At 51.3% G+C, this 27,247-nt stretch overlaps 1 protein-coding gene across 1 annotated transcript; it reads right to left on the bottom strand.

Annotated features, from left to right (window-relative positions):
• Positions 1-424: 424 nt before the first annotated feature.
• Positions 425-26,238, bottom strand: snapc4 (small nuclear RNA activating complex, polypeptide 4). The gene is made up of 22 exons (XM_072387107.1): positions 25,971-26,238; positions 24,539-24,652; positions 24,429-24,472; positions 24,265-24,361; positions 24,166-24,194; positions 21,147-21,269; positions 20,179-20,319; positions 20,007-20,091; positions 19,745-19,826; positions 18,621-18,722; positions 16,989-17,061; positions 16,759-16,923; positions 12,951-13,101; positions 12,768-12,874; positions 9,530-9,624; positions 9,365-9,459; positions 9,197-9,288; positions 6,395-7,711; positions 4,099-4,512; positions 3,207-3,873; positions 2,829-3,127; positions 425-989 (listed from the first exon to the last, which is right to left on the bottom strand). Exons 2-22 carry the CDS (start codon positions 24,648-24,650, stop codon positions 855-857), a joined length of 4,425 nt encoding a protein of 1,474 aa, XP_072243208.1. The 5' UTR covers positions 24,651-24,652; positions 25,971-26,238; the 3' UTR covers positions 425-854.
• Positions 26,239-27,247: the final 1,009 nt, after the last annotated feature.

The raw sequence follows: 27,247 nt of genomic DNA, 5'->3' as shown, positions 1-27,247 counted from the left end.
CTCTGCCTGATATTCCTGCTGTGTCCTCATCGGGCCTCGAAGCTCGTCCATTTTATCCACCAGAGATCTCACATTTCTCATGATGATTAAAGGAAGAGATGCTTTAAACTTCCTTTTCCTCTTCTTTGTTCCTGCTCTGCATCCCAGACGTCTCCTCTTCAGTTAATCTTGATTTGGGTTCTTATTCCAGGCATTAATTGGGCTTTGGAAAGCTCAGTTAGCCAACAGGTTAGCAGCTTTCATGTTGCCACGGTTACGCATAGATTATTAAAAAATGCTCGAGTTCACAGCAGAAGTTCTTCCAGCAGCTCAGAAACATTTTTCAGAAATCTGTTTTCACAGAAAAAAAATCTTAAGCAGATGCAGAGAAAGACGTGTCCAGAGGCAGCTTCATGTAAAGGCTTTTATTAGATAATAAAATAACTGTCTTTACAGAAACTGAAACATCTCATGAATAGCAGCAACAACAACAACGTTTTAGTGCAAAGGGATCATTTTAAAACCCTGAACGCAGCCCCTCAGCAACCCGTTTATAACACTTCCCAGTTAGAATAAAACTCACTGGAATCATTTAAGTCAAGTTTCTCTCCTCTTATTAAACTGAAGAAAACCAGAACATCAAAAACAACCTCCTTGAAGTGCTCATATTTCTGAGGGTCCTTAAATGCACCACTGCAGTCACTCCTGAGGGATTTTGCCTCCAACTGACTGATGAAAGCCAAACAACACAAAGAACAACTGTTGTTTTGATTTATTACCCAATCGTCATCTTGTGGTCCAGTTTCTACTGGTCTGAACTGGGGTGTTCTGGTCCAGTTTCTACTGGTCTGAACTGGGGTGTTCTGGTCCAGTTTCTACTGGTCTGAACTGGGGTGTTCTGGTCCAGTTTCCCGCGGTCCTGCCTGGTCAGGAGTGGGTGTGCTGGTGTTGCTGATCCCTGAGAAATGATTGGCCGGAGCTGCGGAGCTGCCAGACAGCAGCCGAGATCTCTGAAGGTGGAAGAAAAGCTGATGAGAGAGTGGTGGTTCTGAAACAAACAGCAACTGCTCTCAGCTCAGAACCAGCTCAGAGAAACTGATTCGGACCCAAGAGCCTTCAGAACCTAAAGTTCATGTGAACAAACATGAATCTAGACCCTATGGAGGTGGAACCAGCTGAGATCCAGAGCTTTCTGACATTAGCGTACAAACATGCCGACTTTACTGAAGAGTTTTAAAATCCACACAGAAGATTTAAAGCTTGAAGATTTAGAAAACGCAGATAGTTTGGTTCTAAATTTTAACCTGTTCTCCGAATGAACGCGTGCTATAGCTCTGTTAGCTCATAGCTCTGTTAGCTCATAGCTCTGAGCTAACAGAGCTCTGAGCTAACAGAGCTATAGCACGCATTCATGCTCTGTTAGCTCAGAGCTCTGTTAGCTCATAGCTCTGTTAGCTCAGAGCTCTGTTAGCTCATAGCTGCTGTTAGCTCATAGCTCTGTTAGCTCATAGCTCTGTTAGCTCAGAGCTCTGTTAGCTCATAGCTCTGTTAGCTCATAGCTCTGTTAGCTCATAGCTGCTGTTAGCTCATAGCTCTGTTAGCTCATAGCTCTGTTAGCTCATAGCTCTGTTAGCTCAGAGCTCTGTTAGCTCATAGCTCTGTTAGCTTATAGCTCTGTTAGCTCATAGCTCTGTTAGCTCATAGCTCTGTTAGCTCATAGCTGCTGTTAGCTCATAGCTCTGTTAGCTCAGAGCTCTGTTAGCTCATAGCTCTGTTAGCTCAGAGCTCTGTTAGCTCAGAGCTCTGTTAGCTCATAGCTCTGTTAGCTTATAGCTCTGTTAGCTCATAGCTCTGTTAGCTCAGAGCTCTGTTAGCTCATAGCTCTGTTAGCTCAGAGCTGCTGTGTTGTTGTTATTGGGGCTATCGGGGGGCTTATAGAGGGCTTTCTACACTCGTCTGCTGGGATGATGTCATCGACGCCCGCCGCTGCAGCACAGCTTATTTACTCCGGTAAGAACGTCCATCTTACCCAAAATCTGATAAATATCCTGCCATGTTGCACAAAACTATCAGCAGCAAACTCTGTGTGAAGTTAGCCGACTGTCACAGAGCACGGAGTGAATAAACTGTGCTGCAGTTATGACCCTTTAAGTCATATAAGTAAGTCATGGAGTTCCTCAGGGTTCTGTGCTTGGACCGATTCTTTTTACTTTGTACATGCTTCCATTAGGTAACATTATCAGACAGCATGGCATAAAGTTCCATTGTTATGCTGATGATACTCAGCTGAACTTATCTATGAAACCAGATGAAACCAACAGGTTGGTCAGACTACAAGCCTGTCTTAAAGACATAAAGACCTGGATGACTCAGAACTTTCTGCTTCTAAATTCAGACAAAACTGAATTTGTTCTCTTTGGACCTGAGCGCTTCAGGGAGAAATTGTCCTGTTATATAGTTACTCTAGATGGTATTTCCTTGGCTTCTAGTCCTACAGTGAGGAACCTTGGAGTTATTTCTGACCAGGATCTGTCCTCTGACTCTCATATAAAACAGGTTTCTGCCTTCTTTCACCTTCGTAATATCATTAAAATCAGGACCATCCTGTCTCAGGGTGATGCAGAGAAACTGCTCCATGCATCTGTTACATCTAGCTACCAGTGCTGATGCATTGAGGAGGCAAAGCAGGTCCTGGACTGAGACTCTTTCATTACAACAGAAAGAATTCTGGTCTCTTTTTAAAGCTACACTGATCTTCATCAGCTGACCAGATCGACCAATCAGAGCCCAGGAGGACCCGACAGAGAACAAGGACCTCTGATGGAGGAAGTGCAGGCGCTCTGACTCACCTCCGACCTCCTCCATCCTCTTCGCTGTTCGATTTTCTTCAGCTCCTCCTCCTCCTCTTCTTCCTCCTCCTCCTCCTCCTCCTCTTCCTGATGGGAGCAGGACGCCGGCTCTTCCTTTGTGATTGGCTGCATGGTGGCCAGGAGGGCGGGGACAGTGAAGCAGGACAGGAAGCGGGCCTTCAGCAGCTGGTAGGCGGGATTAGTGGAAAAACGCTCGGCCACCAGCTGACGCACCGCCCTCACCCGCTCCTCCTCCTCCTCCACCTCCTGCTGCTCCTGGTCGGCGCTGACGGAGGGCGCTGCAAAGAAAAACAAACACCTGAGTCACACCGGCGCCACCTCTGTTCACGCTCACATGGTGCGGGTCAGGTGGGTCACCTGGCGGCTCCTCGGCCCGTCTGAGTTCTGAGGTGGAGTCCGGCAGGTCTGGTGGGGACGGGGTGGAGCTGGCTTTGGGCTGGGGGCGCCGTGGCTCGTTGGCGCCGGACAGCAGCTGCAGGGACGACTGCGTCAGACACTTCTTGGCCTGCAGCAGCGCACTGAGCGCGCTCAGAGTGCTGGCGGATGGCGGCAGGTAGGGCAGAGCCACCCTCGCTCCAGTTACTGTCACGCCTCCTCGCCCACTCAGCCAATCACGCACCGCCTCCCGGGGCTCCAGGAACATGAGGGAGGGGTCAAACTGCAGCCCCTCCCTCCGGAGGGGAGGGGCCTTGGCTGCATCCACCCTGACCGCGCCCTTATATGGCAGGTGCACCTTAGGGTGGGGCTGGGAGGAGCTATGTGGCAGAGCAAGAGATGGGCGGGGTTTGGTGTGACGGGTGGGCGGGGCCAGAGGAGCGCGAGGCTGATACGGGACGGAGAGGTTTGATCTGTGAGGGGGCGGGGCCAGGGGAGCGCGAGGAGACACGAACGCCAACTGGACCAGCCCAGTCTGAGTCATGACCCACATGGTCTGATCAGGCAGCAACGCCACGGGCTGAGGCGGCGTCTGGGCGCCGTCCTTCGACTGGCAGCTGCGGGGGCTTCTCTTCTTCTTTGCTTCAGCCTGGAAACAGAAAGCAGATCAGACTGAGGAGAGTTGGACCGAGAGTTCGCCAAAACACACCTGGACTGGATGGTTAAAGATTAGAGGAGGTAGGAGATCTGAAAGGACTCTTCTGTCAGACCCCAGCAGGAGGTCAAAGGTCACCTGAAGGTCAGCAGAGACCACCTCCTCCTGAAGCTCACAGGTAAAAACCTGGCATCATGACATCATCAGCTCTGCGCTCACCTGGACCTGCACAGCTTCCTGCACAGCTCTGGCCTTCAGACTCGGCTTGCGAAGTCTCTTCCCCTCCTGCCTCTCATCTTTACCTCCCTCAGCCTTCTCCTCCTTCTGCTCCTCCCCCCTCTGCCGCTTTCTGCCTCTGGACTGACGTTTGGGGGCGGAGCTTGGTGGGAGGGGGCTGGAAAAGGTGTAGTCGTGTTCACTGTAGGGTGGAGCTATCGTGACGAGGGGCGGCTCTAAACTCAGGTTCTGAGCTGAGGATTCAGAAGGTTTGGAGCTCTGAGAGGATTCAGAGGACGATGTGTCTGGAGGAGGAAGAGGAGCAGCTGGAGATGGGACTGAGGAGGAAGAGGAGGTGTTCTGGGTCTGAGCAAAGTCTGGTGGAGAGGACGAAGAAGCCGTCTTCATGGCTTCAGCCTGAAAGAAACAAAACCAGACGAGTCAGAACCAGAACGCAAGAAGACGTTCAGACAGATTTGGACACCCAATAATAAGGAGTTACAGTAGTTCAGTCCTGAAGGAACAGATGCATGGAGCAGTTTCTCTGCATCACCCTGAGACAGGATGTTCCTGATTTTAATTATATTATGAAGGTGAAAGAAGGCAGAAACCTGTTTTATATGTGAGTCAAAGGACAGATCCTGGTCAAAAATAACTCCAAGGTTCCTCACTGTAGGACTAGAAGCCAAGGAAATACCATCTAGAGTAACTATATAACAGGACAGTTTCTCCCTGAAGCGCTCAGGTCCAAAGAGAACAACTTCAGTTTTGTCTGAATTTAAAAGCAGACAGTTCTGAGTCATCCAGGTCTTTATGTCTTTAAGACAGGCTTGTAGTCTGACCAACCTGTTGGTTTCATCTGGTTTCATAGATAAGTACAGCTGAGTATCATCAGCATAACAATGGAACTTTATGCCATGCTGTCTGATAATGTTACCTAATGGAAGCATGTAGAAAGTAAAAAGAATCGGTCCAAGCACAGAACCCTGAGGAACTCCATGACTTACTTCAACGTGTGAGGAAGATTCTTCATTTACAAGAACAAACTGGAATCTATCAGATAAATATGACTTAAACCAGCCTAATGCAGTTCCTTTAATCCCAATAACATGTTCAAGTCTCTGTAACAGAATGCTGTGATCGATCGTATCAAAGGCAGCTCTGAGATCCAACAGGACAAGAAACAAGTCCGCTATCAGAGGCTAAGAGGAGATCATTGGTAACTTTCACCAGTGCTGTTTCTGTGCTATGATGCACTCTGAATCCTGACTGAAACTCTTCAAACAGATTATTTCTATGTAAATGATCACAAAGTTCACAGAAATCTGTTGGATGAAGCTCAGAAAGTTTCCAGTTTAGATTCAGAAGTGTCCTATAACAATACGCCGAGCCCCAGATTATGTTCCTATGCAAGGCCCAACTGCTGGTTCAAGCATTATTAAACAGCATGTCGCCGAGAAACAAACTCTGATCGATCCATTTTGCATATCGCACGAGCTGAGGTGCTGATGATGCCAAAATATTCATCCTGGCACCTGGAACTATCCAAATCCTCAGCCGGACTCCTTCAGGCTCACATCCTGGCCAACAAACTCTCCTCCTGCTTTCAGCTGGAAGACCAGCTCATCCTGTGGTTACTGGACTTTCTCACCCACAGGACCAAGGACATGGTGGTGACATTTTCCAACCAGCGGAGGGCGCTAGCCACAGCAGTCACCACCGTTATCCAAGCCTGTTGACACCTGGGTACCATCTTTAACAGCTGTCGAAATTCTCCGCCAACACAGAGGAAATCCAGAGGCTGTACCTCCTGAGGAAGCTCGACTCCTTTGGAGTAAGTAAGATCCTTCTCCGGACATTTTACTACTAGCATCATCACCTTCTCCAGAACCTGCTGGTTCCACTCTACCAGCCTCCAGAACAGGAACCGGCTGCAGAGGACGGCCACCGTCTGTTCCAAAGTAATCGGATTACCTCTGGACTCTGTTTATGAACCCTTAACATGCAGATTAGGCACAGGATCACACAGAACCATCACACGCCCTACCTACGGCTACCTTTGCCCCGGCTACCTTTGCGCCGGCTACCTTTGCCCCGGCTACCTTTGCGCCGGCTACCTTTGCGCCGGCTACCTTTTACCTTTGCGCCGGCTACCTTTGCCCCGGCTACCTTTGCGCCGGCTACCTTTTACCTTTGCGCCGGCTACCTTTGCGCCGGCTACCTTTGCCCCGGGCTGTGCAGCTGCTGAACTCTAACTACCACCCGGGGATCCATAAAGTATCACAGAGTGAAGCGTTACCTCAGTTTTCTGCAGGGATTCGTCCGTTTGACGTGGGTCCTGAATCCTGACGTCACCTGCTGCCTCCTGGTCCTCCTCATGCCTGTGCTCCCCACCTCTGGTCGGCTTCCCGGTGGAAATGGAAGCAACAGCGAGGCGATGGGAAGGGGGCGGGATTAAAGGTGCAGGCGGGGGCACGTTCTGGTGCAGCACGACCACAGACGGTGTCGGGGTTACTGTGGGAGGAGCTTTGGTTTGGACAGTGGGAGGTTTGACTTGGATGTAGGAAGCATTAGTGAGGTGGTGAGGGAGGAAGACCACCTGATGAGGGGACACCTGAAAGAGGAGGCGGGGTTGGCTGAGGGGAACATGAAGCCGCCTGCGTTTCTCCTGCTCCACCTCCAGCAGCTGCTGCAGCATCAGACTCCGCTGCTCCTCCACCTCCTGCTGCTCCCTCTTCAGTCTCCTCTGCTGGAGGACGCCTGCCACCGTCTGGCTGCTCCTAGTCTTCACAGCTGAGGGCTCAGGGGGCGGAGCCAGCAGCACAACCTTGTTCTTCCTCTGCTCGATCATGTCCTTGCAGCCGATGACGTCCACGTTCATGGCCTGGAGGAACAGCAGGAAGATGGAGGTGGAGGAGACGCCGCTCTTCTCGCCGCTCTCCCTTAGGACATCTGCAACCGTGCGCCTGGCGGTTGATTCGATCAGCAGGTTGCCGATCCACGGCGTCACCGCGGCCTGCAGCTCGTACTCCGTGCCCTTCTCGGTCCCTTTGCCACAGACCTTGTTGCTGCTGGCGCCGCCGTTCCGCGGGACACTCGGGTGATTGAACTTGTGCGCCATGCGGCTCAGGTGGGTTCGCAGCTGGTCAGCCGACACCATCATCATGGCGCTGCTGCTGTGGCGCTCCTCCCACCGCAGCTCTCTGGGACGTGGGCCAACGACCACGGAGCGGCCAGACCTTCCTACGATGGTGGAGCGAACGGGTTTCCCGTCCTGAGGGTCGGACGATGGCGGCAACACGGCCGGACGGAAGCTCAGCGAGTCGGAGGCTCGTTTCTCTGCTGGAAGCCACTCCTTCAGTGGGGGGATGGCGTACTCCTTCTCCTCCACCTCCTCCTCCACCTCCTGAACAGTCTCCTTCATCACCTTCTTCTCCTTCTCCTCATCACTGTCCATGTACGGTATGACCATGTCCTCCTCCTCCTCCTCCTCATCAGTCGTCTCCTCCTCTTTCATTCTCCCCAGTCGCCTCCTCATCTTCCTTTTGGCTTTGGCAGCTCCTTTCTCCTTCCCTTCTCCTCCTGTTTTCCTGGGACATTTTTCTCTTTTCCTTCCCTGTCAGAGAGATGGAGACAAAGTCAGTTTATTTTTTGTTACAACCTGTTTCGGGTCATATGAGGTCGGAGCCACTGAAGGTGCTGAGATGGCTCCAAGGTTTCTGAGCAGGTTTGAGACAGAGAGACAACAGCATCTTTGTCCTATAAAACCTCAGAACTGGAGGATTGTTTTCAGCCCAGCTGCTCCCTAGACTGCATGTTGTTAGGTTTCCCCTCCAGTTTCAGTTTCCATCATCCTTTAAACATGCTGTGCTCCAGCTATTCGGACCTGGAAGAAACCGACCTCGAGCCTTTAGATTTTAAACACATTTTTCTTTCGTTTAATGGCTGAATATAACATTCCTAAACGGCCCCCGAAAGCTAACCAATGACCTGCTTTTGTTTGCCGACAGGATGCAGACGGAAGAGTTTGTCCTTTTAGATCGACCGGTTTATGTGAAGGTCTTAAAAGCTGAGTTATTATCAGGAACAGCTGTTTTTTCCCTGCCTGTTAGCCCATACTGTCACCATCTACAGCTCGTATTACCTGTGGTGTGCTGCAGGGCTCTGTTTTAGGTCCACTTTTATTCTGTTTATATGCTCCCCTCCTCTTTTCATTTCATTAATCTTGCCCTTTAATGTCCAACCCTCAGCAGCAACCTCAGTGAACATCAGGGATGCAACGACACCACTTTTTGTTCAAACCGATACTTCTACCACAAAAAAATGCAATGAATTGGAAGTTTGATGAATTACATAAAAAATAAAATGCTAAAAATTTCTATAAAACAGCAAAAAAATTGTAAAAAATGTTTCCACATTCTAATCAAACAAAATATCAATTAACTATTTGGCACCGTCTCCACCTCAGATCGGCGAAACATTAAAGAACCTATGAACCTCCACATTTGAATCAAACAAAATAAAATCAAGTTTTTTCACCACTAGAAACGGTTTTTGGATGAATGACACATACTGACACTCGGTGTCAGTGACCAAGCAAACAGCTTCTCAGGCTTAAGCATCCTTTGGGTTGGACCACTGCGAGGTCTGCTGCCATAATGGACTGGATAGTAGTGGTATGATACCCCCCTTACCCTACATGCCTACCTGTAAGTCGCTTTGGATAAAAGAATCTGCTAAATGCATAAACATAATGCTGGACAGGACAAGGATAAATAAATAAAAATTGATCCATATGGATCGGCCCGTTGTCACCAATACTCTAGAATCTTCTACGATATCGGTACCGAATGTCGGATCAGTGCCTCCCTAACTTTGACTCAGAATCCACCCACAGTCAAAAGCAACCTCCAAAATAGACCCCCCCGGCACCTCAGAGTTATCCACACATTTATGTTTTCTGGGCTGGATTATTATAGTTTTCAAACTGAAATCCTTCCTGTCTCCAGCTTCTGACTGGTTCTGACAGAGTCCCAAGCCGTCATATTATCGTATTATTGTAACCCTGAGCTGGTTCCTCCCAGAGGACAGGTAGGGTTACCTGAGAAGGAGGCCTGCTCAGTTTCCTCCACTCTCTCATACACTGAGAGTCCAGGCGATGTGGAATCTCTGCAGCAATCTTCGCCCAGCGACCTGAAAAGCACCGACACCACATGGGTGAATCAACGTGTCGTGATCATTCCCGAGCTGACGGTGACCTGGGACTCACCAACGCCATGTTTCTCCACCAGCTTCTGCAGCAGCTCCCTCTCCTGCCTGTCAAACGCTCCTCTCCTCAGGCCTCCTCTCAGACAGTCCAGATACCTGCACACAAAGACGTTTACCGAATAGGAAACATTCACAGACTGCGTTCTGGTTTCCTGTCCGGGCTCACCTGTCTCTGCAGCCGCCGTCGGTGCGTCCGGGAACCTCCAGCCTCACCTTCCACCAGCACTTCTCTCCATGACGCGCCACGGCCTTCAGCAGCAGCTGATATACAGACACAGATACATTCTGTTGAAAAGACCGGGACGATCCAAACAGGTGCCAGAGATCTGCAGTCAGGGGATCCTGCAGTCAGGGGATCCTGCAGTCAGGGGATCCCGCAGTCAGGGGATCCTGCAGTCAGGGGATCCCGCAGTCAGGGGATCTTGCAGTCAGGGGATCTTGCAGTCAGGGGATCCCGCAGTCAGGGGATCCTGCAGTCAGGGGATCCTGCAGTCAGGGGATCCTGCAGTCAGGGGATCCCGCAGTCAGGGGATCCTGCAGTCAGGGGATCCCGCAGTCAGGGGATCTTGCAGTCAGGGGATCCCGCAGTCAGTGGATCCCGCAGTCAGGGGATCCTGCAGTCAGGGGATCCTGCAGTCAGGGGATCCTGCAGTCAGGGGATCTTGCAGTCAGGGGATCCTGCAGTCAGGGGATCTTGCAGTCAGGGGATCCTGCAGTCAGGGGATCTTGCAGTCAGGGGATCCTGCAGTCAGGGGATCCTGCAGTCAGGGGATCTTGCAGTCAGGGGATCCTGCAGTCAGGGGATCCTGCAGTCAGGGGATCCTACAGTCAGGGGATCCTGCAGTCAGAGGATCCTGCAGTCAGGGGATCCAGTCTCCTAGATGCTGTTCATGGGGGTTATAGGCTGCTGCAGCCTCCATGCAGGGCGGAGGAAGCCCTGTATCCTCATGCATGAAACTTTAATAAAGTGTGACTAAATCTACACCTAATGTCAGAAGATAGAAACACTAAATTAAGAGTTACAGAAAATTGCATCATAAGTTTACTAGTTTTGATTTTTAACTTTATGTTACATAATTAAATGTTAATGTTTTTCCATCATGTTTATAAAAAATCTTTAGGTTAAGCAAATAAAAAAGTATCGTACAACTGATCGACTTCTTTCAGTTTTTCCCAAAGTGAAAACAGCTCCTGGTGCCAGGTGGAGCCATGTTTGAACCCCCTGGTGCCAGGTGGTGCCATGTTTGAACCCCCTGGTGCCAGGTGGTGCCATGTTTGAATCCCCTGGTGCCAGGTGGCGCCATGTTTGAACCCCCTGGTGCCAGGTGGCGCCATGTTTGAACCCCCTGGTGCCAGGTGGCGCCATGTTTGAACCCCCTGGTGCCAGGTGGTGCCATGTTTGAATCCCCTGGTGCCAGGTGGAGCCATGTTTGAACCCCCTGGTGCCAGGTGGCGCCATGTTTGAACCCCCTGGTGCCAGGTGGTGCCATATATGAACCCCCTGGTGCCAGGTGGTGCCATGTTTGAACCCCCTGGTGCCAGGTGGCGCCATGTTTGAATCCCCTGGTGCCAGGTGGAGCCATGTTTGAACCCCCTGGTGCCAGGTGGCGCCATGTTTGAACCCCCTGGTGCCAGGTGGCGCCATGTTTGAACCCCCTGGTGCCAGGTGGCGCCATGTTTGAATCCCCTGGTGCCAGGTGGAGCCATGTTTGAACCCCCTGGTGCCTGGTGGCGCCATGTTTGAACCCCCTGGTGCCAGGTGGAGCCATGTTTGAACCCCCTGGTGCCAGGTGGCGCCATGTTTGAATCCCCTGGTGCCAGGTGGAGCCATGTTTGAACCCCCTGGTGCCAGGTGGAGCCATGTATGAACCCCCTGGTGCCAGGTGGCGCCATGTTTGAACCCCCTGGTGCCAGGTGGTGCCATGTTTGAACCCCCTGGTGCCAGGTGGGGCCATGTTTGAACCCCATGGTGCCAGGTGGTGCCATGTTTGAACCCCCTGCACTCAAACATCTCAGGTTCAGATCAGGCAGCTCGTTCCTAACGCACAGTAATAAGTAAGCTTACCCCCACCTATCACCTCTCACCCAGGGCAGCTCCAGATTGGAATAAAGTCCAGCCCCTCTCCGGGAGATTGTTTCCGGAACCTTTACTGGGCTTTGAGGTGAGCTCGACCATATCTATCCAGTATCTCTCAACTTCCCGTGGAAGCCTGGGCTCATTCCCCACCGCTGAGGTGATGTCCCACTCCTCCATTTCAGCAACCAAAGTTTCGACCACCAAAGCCTCTGCCTTTGACCCCCACCCAATCCACGAAGCACCGGACCCTTACAGCACCTCCCGTAGGAGGTGGATCCATATTAAGGTGGTCCCATGGTTGAGTCCAGCCTGACCCCAATGGGAGAAGGTCCAACCACTAGGTGGTGGGTAAAGAGCCGTTCCCCCTGGCCTGGTTCCAGGGTGAGGCCCTGGTCTCACCGACGTTGGCGAGGTAACTGGACATCGTAATATTTCTTAATCGCATTCTCTCCGGACCCTGGACCAATTTACCTTGTGGGACCCTACGGAGGGCAAGTTGGAGGTTGCCACTGAGGAGTTTCACATAGATCCTGGCAATCCATCAGACCAGATCTTTAATACTGTGTAAGAAACCAGATCCTGTTTATACCCTCAGGTATGTGCCTGTCTTCAGCTGATATTTTTGACATACTGACACCGCGTTGACCATTCAAAGGTCTTACAGCATCAATCTTCTGGCTTATTCCAAACATACTATCAGTGGGAGTTTGTCCAATCAGTCTTCATGTGTTTTCTGGACTTGGAGAAGGCTGACAACCATGTCTGTCTGCTGTGCTAAAGAGAGTTGATTTACCAGACAATCCACATTCCAACCCTCACCTGTGGTCACGAGCTGTGGGGACTGACCGAATGAATGAGATTGAGAATACAAGGTGGCGGAAATGAGCCTCCTAAAGGGTTGCTGATCTCACCCTTAGGGATAGGGTGGGGAGCTCGGTAATTCTGGAGGGGCTCAGAGAAGAGTCGCTGCTCTTCTTCATCTAAAGAAGCCAGTTGAGGATGTTCAGGCACCGGGTCAGGATACCTTCCAGCCCTGAGGAGGTGTTTTAGACAAGTCCCACCTGGTAGAGACTTGTTTAGGGTTCGGGTTTTAGGGTTAGACACTGATTAATACGATGGTTTCAACCCGAGTACAGGTACTGAAATCCTCGTGTGTCACCAGTCAGTTAGTGGTTCCATCACAGATACCAGAACATAGAACTTTCTCAATGGTACACAAAATGATTTCTTATTGAAATAAATCAGAATATTTACGCTGTGAGTGGATCAGAACCACAGTCAGACCATGTTGACGCGTTCATATGTACAGAAACCAACAAACACATACCTGGTCCTCCTCTTTGGTCCACAGGCCTTTCTTCAGGCTCGGGTCCAAAACCTGGTTCCATCTGTAGATGAGCTGAGCCGGATCACGACCCTCCATGAAGTAACTCACTGACAGGGACACAAAATTAATCAGACGGAGAGTGTGATGTCAGGCAGTGATGATGTCAGAGTGTGATGTCATTACTCTGCGTGTAGGGGATGAAGTTTCCAATCCGCATCTTGTCCACCAGCTCTCTGAGCAGAACATCTTCTTCCGGGGTCCAACTCCTCCGTTTCAGAGACTCGGAGACGAACCGCTGGAACATCTGAAGACACATGAAGGCCGTCCTCCCTGTCTGAGAGATAACAGGGTCAGACAGACAGGTCAGACAGACAGGTCAGACACAGACGGGTCAGACACAGACGGGTCAGATAGACAGGTCAGATAGACGGGTCAGACACAGACAGGTCAGAGACAGACGGGTCAGACAGACAGGTCAGACACAGACGGGTCAGATAGACAGGTCAGATAGACGGGTCAGACACAGACGGGTCAGATAGACAGGTCAGATAGACGGGTCAGACACAGACAGGTCAGACACAGACAGGTCAGACACAGACGAGTCAGACACAGACGGGTCAGACACAGACGGGTCAGACACAGACGGGTCAGATAGACAGGTCAGATAGACGGGTCAGACAGACGGGTCAGAGACAGACGGGTCAGACACAGACGGGTCAGACACAGACGGGTCAGATAGACGGGTCAGACACAGACGGGTCAGATAGACAGGTCAGATAGACGGGTCAGACACAGACGGGTCAGATAGACGGGTCAGACACAGACGGGTCAGACACAGACGGGTCAGATAGACGGGTCAGACAGACACAGACAGGTCAGAGACAGACAGGTCAGACACAGACGGGTCAGACATACGGGTCAGACATACGGGTCAGATAGACGGGTCAGACACAGACGGGTCAGATAGACGGGTCAGATAGACAGGTCAGATAGACGGGTCAGACACAGACAGGTCAGACACAGACGGGTCAGACACAGACGGGTCAGACAGACGGGTCAGACACAGACAGGTCAGACAGACGGGTCAGACACAGACGGGTCAGACACAGACGGGTCAGATAGACAGGTCAGATAGACGGGTCAGACACAGACGGGTCAGACACAGACGGGTCAGACACAGACGGGTCAGACACAGACGGGTCAGACACAGATAGGTCAGACAGACGGGTCAGACACAGACGGGTCAGATAGATGGGTCAGACAGACGGGTCAGACACAGACAGGTCAGAGACAGACAGGTCAGAGACAGACGGGTCAGACACAGACGGGTCAGACAGACGGGTCAGACACAGACAGGTCAGACAGACGGGTCAGACACAGACGGGTCAGACACAGACGGGTCAGACACAGACGGGTCAGATAGACAGGTCAGATAGACGGGTCAGACACAGACAGGTCAGACACAGACGGGTCAGACACAGACGGGTCAGACACAGACGGGTCAGACACAGATAGGTCAGACAGACGGGTCAGACACAGACGGGTCAGACACAGACGGGTCAGATAGATGGGTCAGACAGACGGGTCAGACACAGACAGGTCAGAGACAGACAGGTCAGAGACAGACGGGTCAGACACAGACGGGTCAGACAGACGGGTCAGACACAGACGGGTCAGACAGACGGGTCAGACACAGACGGGTCAGACACAGACGGGTCAGACACAGACGGGTCAGATAGACAGGTCAGATAGACGGGTCAGACACAGACAGGTCAGACACAGACGGGTCAGACACAGACGGGTCAGACACAGACGGGTCAGATAGACAGGTCAGATAGACGGGTCAGACACAGACGGGTCAGACACAGACGGGTCAGACACAGACGGGTCAGACACAGATAGGTCAGACAGACGGGTCAGACACAGACGGGTCAGACACAGACGGGTCAGATAGACGGGTCAGACAGACGGGTCAGACACAGACGGGTCAGATAGACGGGTCAGACAGACGGGTCAGACACAGACGGGTCAGAGACAGACAGGTCAGACACAGACGGGTCAGACACAGACGGGTCAGACACAGACAGGTCAGACAGACGGGTCAGACAGACGGGTCAGACACAGACGGGTCAGAGACAGACGGGTCAGATAGACGGGTCAGACAGACGGGTCAGAGACAGACGGGTCAGAGACAGACGGGTCAGACACAGACGGGTCAGACACAGACGGGTCAGATAGACGGGTCAGACAGACGGGTCAGACACAGACAGGTCAGACACAGACGGGTCAGAGACAGACGGGTCAGACACAGACGGGTCAGACACAGACAGGTCAGACACAGACGGGTCAGACACAGACGGGTCAGACAGACGGGTCAGACACAGACGGGTCAGACAGACGGGTCAGACACAGACGGGTCAGACAGACGGGTCAGACACAGACAGGTCAGACAGACGGGTCAGACACAGACGGGTCAGACACAGACGGGTCAGACACAGACGGGTCAGATAGACAGGTCAGATAGACGGGTCAGACACAGACAGGTCAGACACAGACGGGTCAGACACAGACGGGTCAGACACAGATAGGTCAGACAGACGGGTCAGACACAGACGGGTCAGACACAGATGGGTCAGATAGACAGGTCAGACAGACAGGTCAGACAGACGGGTCAGACACAGACGGGTCAGATAGACGGGTCAGACACAGATGGGTCAGACAGACAGGTCAGACAGACGGGTCAGACACAGACGGGTCAGATAGACGGGTCAGACACAGATGGGTCAGACAGACAGGTCAGATAGACGGGTCAGACACAGATGGGTCAGACAGACGGGTCAGACACAGACAGGTCAGACAGACGGGTCAGACACAGACAGGTCAGACAGACGGGTCAGACACAGACAGGTCAGACAGATGGGTCAGACACAGACAGGTCAGACAGACGGGTCAGACACAGACAGGTCAGATAGACAGGTCAGACAGACGGGTCAGACACAGACAGGTCAGAGACAGACAGGTCAGAGACAGACAGGTCAGACAGACGGGTCAGACACAGACGGGTCAGATAGACGGGTCAGACACAGATGGGTCAGACAGACGGGTCAGACACAGACGGGTCAGACACAGACGGGTCAGACAGACGGGTCAGACACAGACGGGTCAGACAGACGGGTCAGACACAGACGGGTCAGACAGACGGGTCAGACACAGACAGGTCAGACAGACGGGTCAGACACAGACGGGTCAGACACAGACGGGTCAGACACAGACGGGTCAGATAGACAGGTCAGATAGACGGGTCAGACACAGACAGGTCAGACACAGACGGGTCAGACACAGACGGGTCAGACACAGATGGGTCAGATAGACAGGTCAGACAGACAGGTCAGACAGACGGGTCAGACACAGACGGGTCAGATAGACGGGTCAGACACAGATGGGTCAGACAGACAGGTCAGACAGACGGGTCAGACACAGACGGGTCAGATAGACGGGTCAGACACAGATGGGTCAGACAGACAGGTCAGATAGACGGGTCAGACACAGATGGGTCAGACAGACGGGTCAGACACAGACAGGTCAGACAGACGGGTCAGACACAGACAGGTCAGACAGACGGGTCAGACACAGACAGGTCAGACAGATGGGTCAGACACAGACAGGTCAGACAGACGGGTCAGACACAGACAGGTCAGATAGACAGGTCAGACAGACGGGTCAGACACAGACAGGTCAGAGACAGACAGGTCAGAGACAGACAGGTCAGACAGACGGGTCAGACACAGACGGGTCAGATAGACGGGTCAGACACAGATGGGTCAGACAGACAGGTCAGACACAGACGGGTCAGACAGACGGGTCAGACACAGACAGGTCAGACAGACGGGTCAGACACAGACGGGTCAGACACAGATGGGTCAGATAGACAGGTCAGACAGACAGGTCAGACAGACGGGTCAGACAGACAGGTCAGATGACCCCTCCTCACCCCCAGCTCCTGGGCGATTCTCTCCCAGTGTCTCTCCTGGTGTCTCCTGCTGACCTCCTTCAGCTGCTGCACCTCCTCTTTGCTCCATGAGGCCTTGTTGATGGACGGGTGGAGGAAGTTCTGCCAGAAGGCCCGGATGTCCTCTGCAGCCTTTATTCCTTCGAACTGAGGAAGAGGAGCGCTGAGCGCCGCAGTTTGTTCACCATCTCACAGACTCATCTTACACTTACGTCAATGTTTGAGATTTTCTGCCAGTCATGTTCCTCGTATCGATCACCAATCAGCTCCTCCTCCTTCTTCTTCCTGACCAATCACAGCACAGCGAAATGTTTGTGATACTCACACACCTGCCGGGACCCAAACCCTTCCTCATGAAGCCTGTTTGTTCTGAGCAGAGTTCTGACCAGCCTCAGAGTGCACGACCATCGGGTCAATACATCAAATACAGGAAATGACCCACAAATGGACGCTAACCGACCGCATGGGATCCACAGCCTGCGCAGCGAACCAGCACCAAAAGTTATCTTCCTGTATCGAGGACTACAGGAACCACATTAAACTTCTCCAACAGACGAATGTCAAACCTGAGAACGTTTAACAACACTCTGACCCAGACAACGCAACCGGGTCAACAGATGCCGCCACTTCAGGCTCGACGCCGTCAGAACAACAGCTGACCACATGGACCGGTCCCCACAAACAGGGCCAGAAATGGGACTGAAAGAAACAGCCCCCCCCCCTAACCCTACAGCCCAGCATAACCCTACAGCCCACCCTAACCCAGCCCAGAACCCTTACCCTAACCCTACAGCCCAGCCTAACCCCTAACCCTACAGCCCACCCTAACCCCTTACCCTAACCCTACAGCCCACCCTAACCCCTTACCCTAACCCTACAGCCCACCCTAACCCCTAACCCTACAGCCCACCCTAACCCCTTACCCTAACCCTACAGCCCACCCTAACCCCTAACCCTACAGCCCACCCTAACCCCTTACCCTAACCCTACAACCCAGCCTAACCCCTTACCTTAACCCTACAGCCCAGCCTAACCCATTACCCTAACCCTACAGCCCACCCTAACCCCTTACCCTAACCCTACAACCCAGCCTAACCCCTTACCCTAACCCTACAGCCCAGCCTAACCCCTTACCCTAACCCTACAGCCCACCCTAACCCCTAACCCTACAGCCCAGCCTAACCCCTTACCCTAACCCTACAGCCCACCCTAACCCCTTACCCTACAGCCCACCCTAACCCCTTACCCTAACCCTACAACCCAGCCTAACCCCTTACCTTAACCCTACAGCCCAGCCTAACCCATTACCCTAACCCTACAGCCCAGCCTAACCCCTTACCCTAACCCTACAGCCCAGCCTAACCCCTAACCCTACAGCCCACCCTAACCCCTTACCCTACAGCCCACCCTAACCCTACAGCCCACCCTAACCCTACAGCCCAGCCTAACCCCTTACCCTAACCCTACAGCCCAGCCTAACCCCTTACCCTAACCCTACAGCCCAGCCTAACCCCTTACCCTAACCCTACAGCCCACCCTAACCCCTTACCCTAACCCTACAGCCCAGCCTAACCCCTTACCCTAACCCTACAGCCCAGCATAACCCAGCAGGCAACACAAATGTGTCGCTTTAATCATGACGTTGGTTTCATATTAATTCTTATGAAGAGATCCTGAGCTCACCCCCACCCCTTCTAACCTCCTTATTTGAGCTTTTTCACTCCCTAATTTCCCCTTCCAGTCCTTTAACACTTATCCACCGTCTTGTTGCCCTCTTCTGTCACCTCTGCCAGCCTCTTCCCTCCAGAACATGAAAGTGAGCAGCTTCAGACGTCCAGCCTTACCTGAGCAGGTCCATCTCCTTCTCCAGACGGTCCATCTGCTCCCTGAGCTGCTGCCTGTCGGCCTCCCCTGCTGAGGACAGCTTCTGGGTCAGGTAGTCCAGCCTGAGGGAAGCAAATGATACACGGTTCAGACAGCATACCGAAGACTTCCGGCTCATTTTAATGTATAAAATCTGGATTTTATTAGAGCGGAGCGACAGTGTGGAAATGCTTTCAGTGAGCTGACACCTAGTCCTAATGGGCTGATTTCAGCCCCAGTTTCTGACAAAAGAAACAGAAAATCTGTGAATGAGAATGAATTTGATCAAGTCATGGATTAGGGATAAAAAGGAATGAACTGTCCCGAGTCAAACGAATGTTGACTGAACCGGTGGAAACTGATTGACGACCGGTGCTGACGGAGTTAACCAAAATTAACCTTTGATTCGTGTTTCCTTCTATCTGAGTTCGCTGGATTCAAACCTTCTGGACCAGCTGAGTGTTTCCATGGGATTCAAACCCAGCCGGGGCATCTGATTTCAGAAGCCCCAGTTCAGTCAGACTAATATGTTTACATGTGTTAAAAAAGTGTGAACACGACCCATGATGGAATATTTCTGCCGGGTCATGTGGGAGGGAGCAGGGTCTCATCATTCATGATCTGGGGTCAGAGGCTGCAAACAAACTGTCAATTATGTTGATGTATTTACATTAATCTGCTGTACATTTAATAGTTTTTATGGGAGGTTAAAGAGACCCCTCACCTCCTAATCTGAAGCCAGATTTAATGGGAGTGAACTGGAGTCTGTGTTCTGGGGGATCTGAGAGAAAACTGTGAGGTCTGTCTCACTGACAGTTATACTGGGTGGAAGAGCACAAACATACCTACATTTTGATGTATAAATTGTAAAAAGAGGAGGAATACGAGCATGAAAATAGTTTAAAAGTAAAGTCTTCTGATTATTTGACAGGGACATAAATGTGTGAAAGTTCAGCTTCCTGTGAGCTGTTTAAAGTGATGTTTCTGCTGTAAAACATGTTCAAACTGTAGAGCTACGAAGAGAGCCGAGTCTCTTCAAAGCTGTGGGAGGATTTAGCTGCTGAAATGTTTTCTCGTGTATCAGCAGAACAGAAGGTGTTATTACCTGGAAAGTTTGGGTTGGATTAGTCTCTTCAGACTGTCTCTGGCCACCGAGTGGATCAACAGATTCTTCTGCCAGCTCTCCCCTGAGGACACACCAAACAAGTGATAACAGCATCCTTTTAGCTTTAAAACTAAAGGTTAAAGTTAAGTTTAACAGGCTGGGTTGGATAAAAAGAACTTTAACTTATAATGGGTGCGAGATTTAGAAAGAATCCTGACTCTAAAAGAAGCAGAACACTGATTAAACTTCTTTCCCTTCATACATCGTTTCAGTTTCAGCTTGCTGTCGTCCAGAAATCCTGCCATCCTGAGGGCCTTCTGTTTTGCTTCCTGATTGGCTGGAGGCCCCTGGAAACAAACAGTCGAGGCGCCTCATTGGTCAGCGGTCAGCACTGTGCGTGCATGTGTGTGTGTGTGTGCGTGCGCCAGCCTTACCAGTCCCGTCAGTTTGTCCTTGAAGTACGGTTTCAGGAAGCGGCCCAGGTACATCTTCCCTGGCTGCTGATAGGAGGAGCCGGACTGCTGTTTTCTGGAAGGCTCTTTGATTGGTCCAGACACCTGAGTTATGAGCTCCCTCTGCACACACAAACATTTACTATCAGTACCGACCCCCCGGCCCTCTATTGTTCAGGGTCAGTACCGACCTAAAGTGGTTTTAGTTCAGCACTAACCTGCTATCTCTGGTTCTGGTTCAGTACTAACCTGCTGTCTCTGGTTCTGGTTCAGCACTAACCTGCTATCTCTGGTTCTGGTTCAGCACTAACCTGCTATCTCTGGTTCTGGTTCAGTACTAACCTGCTGTCTCTGGTTCTGGTTCAGTACTAACCTGCTGTCTCTGGTTCTGGTTCAGTACTAACCTGCTGTCTCTGGTTCTGGTTCAGCACTAACCTGCTATCTCTGGTTCTGGTTCAGTACTAACCTGCTGTCTCTGGTTCTGGTTCAGTACTAACCTGCTGTCTGCTGTTCAGTACTAACCTGCTATCTCTGGTTCTGGTTCAGTACTAACCTGCTATCTCTGGTTCTGGTTCAGTACTAACCTGCTATCTCTGGTTCTGGTTCAGTACTAACCTGCTATCTCTGGTTCTGATTCAGTACTAACCTGCTATCTCTGGTTCTGGTTCAGTACTAACCTGCTATCTCTGGTTCTGATTCAGTACTAACCTGCTATCTCTGGTTCTGGTTCAGTACTAACCTGCTGTCTCTGGTTCTGGTTCAGTACTAACCTGCTGTCTCTGGTTCTGGTTCAGTACTAACCGTCTGTCTCCTGTTCAGTACTAACCTGCTATCTCTGGTTCTGATTCAGTACTAACCTGCTATCTCTGGTTCTGATTCAGTACTAACCTGCTATCTCTGGTTCTGGTTCAGTACTAACCTGCTGTCTCTGGTTCTGGTTCAGTACTAACCTGCTGTCTCTGGTTCTGGTTCAGAAGTGTCTCCAGCTGATCCAGAGTGTCCTGAACCACTTGCTGGTAAACAAGATTCAACTGCAGACAGGACTCCACAGATGGAGACAGACCGAGGTCGCTCTGCACAAAGAAGAAGAACCAGTGAGACAAAGCACAGATAGACAGGAGACAGGTACTGACAGGTAGGGACATGTAGGGACAGGGGGCAGATACTGACATGAGACAGGTACTGACAGGAGGCAGGTAATGACAGGAGGCAGGTACTATCAGGTAGGGACAGGAGACAGGTAGGGGAAGGTACTGACAGGAGGCAGGTAATGACAGGAGGCAGATACTGAAAGGAGGCAGGTAATGACAGGAGGCAGGTACTGACAGGAGGCAGGTAATGACAGGTACTGACAGGAGGCAGGTAATGACAGGAGGCAGGTACTGACAGGAGGCAGGTACTGACAGGAGGCAGGTAATGACAGGTACTGACAGGAGGCAGGTAGGGACAGGTACTGACATGAGACAGGTAGGGACAGGAGGCAGGTAGGGACAGGTACTGACAGGAGGCAGGTAGGGACAGGTACTGACACGAGGGAGGTAAGGACAGGAGGCAGGTAGGGACAGGTAGGGACAGGTACTGACATGAGACAGGTAGGGACAGGTACTGACAGGAGGCAGATACTGACAGGAGGCAGGTAATGACAGGTACTGACAGGAGACAGGTACTGACAGGAGGCAGGTAGGGACAGGTACTGACAGGAGGCAGGTAATGACAGGTAGGGACATGTAGGGACAGGGGGCAGATACTGACATGAGACAGGTACTGACAGGAGGCAGGTAATGACAGGTACTGACAGGAGGCAGGTAATGACAGGAGGCAGGTAGGGACAGGAGACAGGTACTGACAGGAGGCAGGTACTATCAGGTAGGGACAGGAGACAGGTAGGGGAAGGTACTGACAGGAGGCAGGTAATGACAGGAGGCAGATACTGACAGGAGGTAGATACTGACAGGAGGCAGGTAATCACAGGAGGTAGGTACTGACAGGAGGCAGGTAATGACAGGTACTGACAGGAGGCAGGTACTGACAGGAGGCAGGTACTGACAGGAGGCAGGTAATGACAGGTACTGACAGGAGGCAGGTAGGGACAGGTGCTGACATGAGACAGGTACTGACAGGTACTGACAGGAGGCAGATACTGACATGAGGCAGGTAATGACAGGTACTGACAGGAGGCAGGTAGGGACAGGTAGGGACAGGTACTGACATGAGACAGGTAGGGACAGGTACTGACAGGAGGCAGATACTGACAGGAGGCAGGTAATGACAGGTACTGACAGGAGACAGGTACTGACAGGAGGCAGGTAGGGACAGGTACTGACAGGAGGCAGGTAATGACAGGAGGCAGGTAATGACAGGTACTGACAGGAGGCAGGTAATGACAGGAGGCAGGTAGGGACAGGAGACAGGTACTGACAGGAGGCAGGTACTATCAGGTAGGGACAGGAGACAGGTAGGGGAAGGTACTGACAGGAGGCAGGTAATGACAGGAGGCAAGTACTGACAGGAGGCAGATACTGACAGGAGGCAGGTAATCACAGGAGGCAGGTACTGACAGGAGGCAGGTAATGACAGGTACTGACAGGAGGCAGGTACTGACAGGAGGCAGGTACTGACAGGAGGCAGGTAATGACAGGTACTGACAGGAGGCAGGTAGGGACAGGTACTGACATGAGACAGGTACTGACAGGAGGCAGGTAGGGACAGGTACTGACAGGTACTGACACGAGGCAGGTAAGGACAGGAGGCAGGTAGGGACAGGTAGGGACAGGTACTGACATGAGACAGGTACTGACAGGTACTGACAGGTACTGACAGGAGGCAGATACTGATAGGAGGCAGGTAATGACAGGTACTGACAGGAGGCAGGTAGGGACAGGTAGGGACAGGTACTGACATGAGGCAGGTAATGACAGGTACTGACAGGAGGCAGGTAGGGACAGGTAGGGACAGGTACTGACATGAGACAGGTAGGGACAGGTACTGACAGGAGGCAGATACTGACAGGAGGCAGGTAATGACAGGAGGCAGGTAGGGACAGGTACTGACATGAGACAGGTACTGACAGGAGGCAGGTAGGGACAGGTACTGACAGGAGGCAGGTAATGACAGGTAGGGACAGGTACTGACATGAGACAGGTACTGACAGGAGGCAGGTAGGGACAGGTACTGACAGGAGGCAGGTAGGGGCAGATACTGACAGGAGGCAGGTAATGACAGGAGGCAGATACTGACAGGAGGCAGATACTGACAGGAGGCAGGTAATGACAGGTACTGACATGAGACAGGTACTGACAGGAGGCAGGTAGGGACAGGTACTGACAGGTAATGACAGGTAGGGACAGGTACTGACAGGTAGGGACAGGTACTGACAGGACGCAGGTAGGGGCAGGAGGCAGGTAATGACAGGTACTGACAGGAGGCAGGTAATGACAGGTACTGACAGGTAGGGACAGGTACTGACAGGTAATGACAGGTAGGGACAGGTACTGACAGGTAATGACAGGTAGGGACAGGTACTGACAGGTAGGGACAGGTACTGAGAGGAGGCAGGTAGGGGCAGGAGGCAGGTAATGACAGGTACTGACAGGTAGGGACAGGTACTGACAGGTAATGACAGGTAGGGACAGGTACTGACAGGTAATGACAGGTAGGGACAGGTACTGACAGGTACTGACAGGTAGGGACAGGTACTGACAGGTAATGACAGGTAGGGACAGGTAAGGACAGGAGGCAGGTACTGACAGGTACTGACAGGAGGCAGGTAATGACAGGAGGCAGTTAATGACAGGTACTGACAGGAGGCAGATACTGACAGGAGGCAGGTAGGGACAGGTACTGACAGGTACTGACAGGTAGGGACAGGTACTGACAGGTACTGACAGGTAGGGACAGGTACTGACAGGTACTGACAGGAGACAGGTACTGACAGGTACTGACAGGAGACAGGTACTGACAGGTACTGACCTCTTCACTGGAGCCGCTCGTGTCATCATCTGAAACAGATTAATCAGCTGTTAACACATTTCATCAGCTGTGAGGATCATCTATTTTTCACAGAGATACCTGAAACAGTGACAGGACTGTGGTGTCCCAGCATCTCCTCCAAGTCCTGGATGTCTTTTTGGATCTTCTGCCTCTGAACCAACAGACCCTTCGCAGACTGAACACACACAGGTTTACTTCTTTCTGAAGACTCTGTTCACAGCATTATCAGGTCATCCTCTTACCTTTCCCACTTCCTCCTCCGCATGTTCCCCGTCTGAGCTGTCATCTGATGAGAAAGACCAGAGTCAGAGATGCACATACTGTGGGAACAGGTTATCAGCAGGACAGGTACCTGTCTCACTGCTCAGCAGGTCCAGTTCATTCTGAGTTACAGACAGGCTCTGCTCCAGCTCCTCCACCTGCCTCCTGATCCTGTCTCTCTCTGCTGAGAGGGACTCAGACATGTCTGTGGACAGAGAAAAGGTTACAGCACCTGTCCAAAAAGAAGCAAACAACACCGAGTTTAAGCCTTCAGAAAGGCCAGGGCCTCCTGTGGAGGAGCTGCAGTGATGGCGTTTCCAGTCCTGAAGGACTCAGGGAGCATCATGTTCACCACCGAGCCCAGACCTGGACCCATTCAGAACCCTGAGCATCAGACATCGTGTTCACCACCGAGCCCAGACCTGGACCCATTCAGAACCCTGAGCATCAGACATCATGTTCACCACCGAGCCCAGACCTGGACCCATTCAGAACCCTGAGCATCAGACATCATGTTCACCACCGAGCCCAGACCTGGACCCATTCAGAACCCTGAGCATCAGACATCGTGTTCACCACCGAGCCCAGACCTGGACCCATTCAGAATCCTGAGCATCAGACATCGTGTTCACCACCGAGCCCAGACCTGGACCCATTCAGAACCCTGAGCATCAGACATCGTGTTCACCACCGAGCCCAGACCTGGACCCATTCAGAACCCTGAGCATCAGACATCATGTTCACCACCGAGCCCAGACCTGGACCCATTCAGAACCCTGAGCATCAGACATCATGTTCACCACCGAGCCCAGACCTGGACCCATTCAGAACCTGATCCGATCCGACTCTCCGTGATCAGAACAAGATGTTGGAGAACAAGAATGAATTCTGGATGGAAATCAATGATGTGACATCAATAAAGAGGAAGTGGTTTATTTGGTCAGGTGGTCCCTTCAACACAATCGGTTTATTGATTAGCTGCCTTCATTTTCAAACTGACACAGCAGTAAAACGCTGAAGTGATTATTGATGATGAAGCAGGTTTCTCATTGATCTATTGGGCTGCCTTTGATATATTTTAGGTGGTCATTAAACTATTTAAAAAGGTTTCCAAGAAGGGGGTGAATTGGATTTCTGATCCAGGGTCGAGTTCTGCCGGATAAGTTCTGCCCACACGTGCAGGTGGCTGCAGGGTGGTCGAAGATGGGGTAACGTGTTGTTTCATGCAGGCTTTATGAACAGGACAGTCATCTAAAAACAGACTTCATTTCATCTTTTACAAGTTCGGCAGGAATATTTTTCATACAGCAACCTGAGAGATGATAGAAAATGAGTTTTATAGACTTTAAAGACCTGTGTAGTCACCATGACAACTACAGCTGTGTCTAAACACCACATTTAATGCAAAGGTGCATCCTTTAACCACTCGGAGTACTGATACTACCCTCAGCGCAGCTCACGCTTCCCTCCGCGGAGCTCACAGAGCAGTCAGGAGGAGTTATATCGCAGTCTGTCCCGCTCACCTGCGGTGGTGATGATGAGTCCACAGCGCCGGTCCTACCTGCAGCAGCTCGCGCCTCTTCTTTCACCGGTTTTTTTCTCCAAGATCGCACGCGCCGCGGAGCTCCAATCAACACAGCACCAGCGTTAGCATATTACCCAGCAGGCTGTGCGGCGAAAGAAACGTTTCCGCGACGTTCGCTCGTTCGAACTCAGTTCCGCTTTCAGAGTTCCGGAACCGAGATTTACTTCTGCTTCCGAGAGTTGGAAACTTCACGACTCAAAAACACAAAATCAAACTGGACCCAGCCACTCCAAGCTTCATTTTGTCCCCACTTCCGGTAACACTTCCGGGTACAGGCTAGTTTAAAAAAAACAAAAAAAACTTTATTAGATCCACGGTGAAATAACAAAACTGACTGAAGCGCTGGACAGTCAAACTACTACAAACTACTACATAAAACATGACCCAAAAGAGGAAAATTCGAAGGAAATTCGAACTTTTGGGGTGACCTTTTTAAACAGAAAGTTAAGAGTTTCTCGGACTGCCTTCTTTCACCTTCGTAATATTGTTAAAATCAGGAACATCCTGTCTCAGAGTGATGCAGAGAAACTGCTCCATGCATCCGTTCCTTCAGGAGTGGAGGCAGGCTTCCTGTTAAGAGTTTTTTTCTCTCCACGGTCACCTCGTGCACGCTCAGGACGGGTGATTGGATCAAAGAGAAGTTTCAGTCCAGTCTGTTGGCTTGGTCTCTGTACCAGTTGGACTAATTTGGAATTTAATTAATCGGATTCTAATTGGCTTGAATTGGACTGTATCTTTGAAGTGAAGTGAGACGGCATTTGTTCCGATGTGGTGCTTTATAAATAAAACTGAATTGAAATCAAAGAAACTTTCTACAGAACAAGAGTTTATAGTTTAATTCAATGTGAACAGAAACACTCGGTCCTGATTCATCTGCACAGCAAGCATGGTGGATGTAATAAAACAAAGCTGTTTTACGGTTTGGTAACTCCACAGAAGCCTTCCTGCTGCATGCATGATTTGGACTTTAGTTGGAAGAGGTGCCCCCAATGCTGACCTTTTCCACTTACCAGAGATGTTTAAAGATGCCTCAAAAGACGTTCTTCTCAGATGTAGAACTGGACACCTCCCTGTAGTAAACTGGAGAATCTCAGTTTAAGATGGTGGGAAACTTTTATCCATAAATCAAAGACACTGAACACTGACAGAAACAGCTGAAACTCTGCTCTGCTGGAAGGTCTTCAAACCCGTCTGGAACCCTTTTCCACACTGAAG

This window comes from Leuresthes tenuis, unplaced genomic scaffold (assembly GCF_036924035.1).
Source record: "Leuresthes tenuis unplaced genomic scaffold, fLeuTen1.0.hap1 SCAF_6, whole genome shotgun sequence".
Lineage (NCBI taxonomy): Eukaryota > Metazoa > Chordata > Actinopteri > Atheriniformes > Atherinopsidae > Leuresthes > Leuresthes tenuis.
Note: the sequence above shows the minus strand (reverse complement) of the source record. Positions and strands in the feature narration are given on the sequence as shown.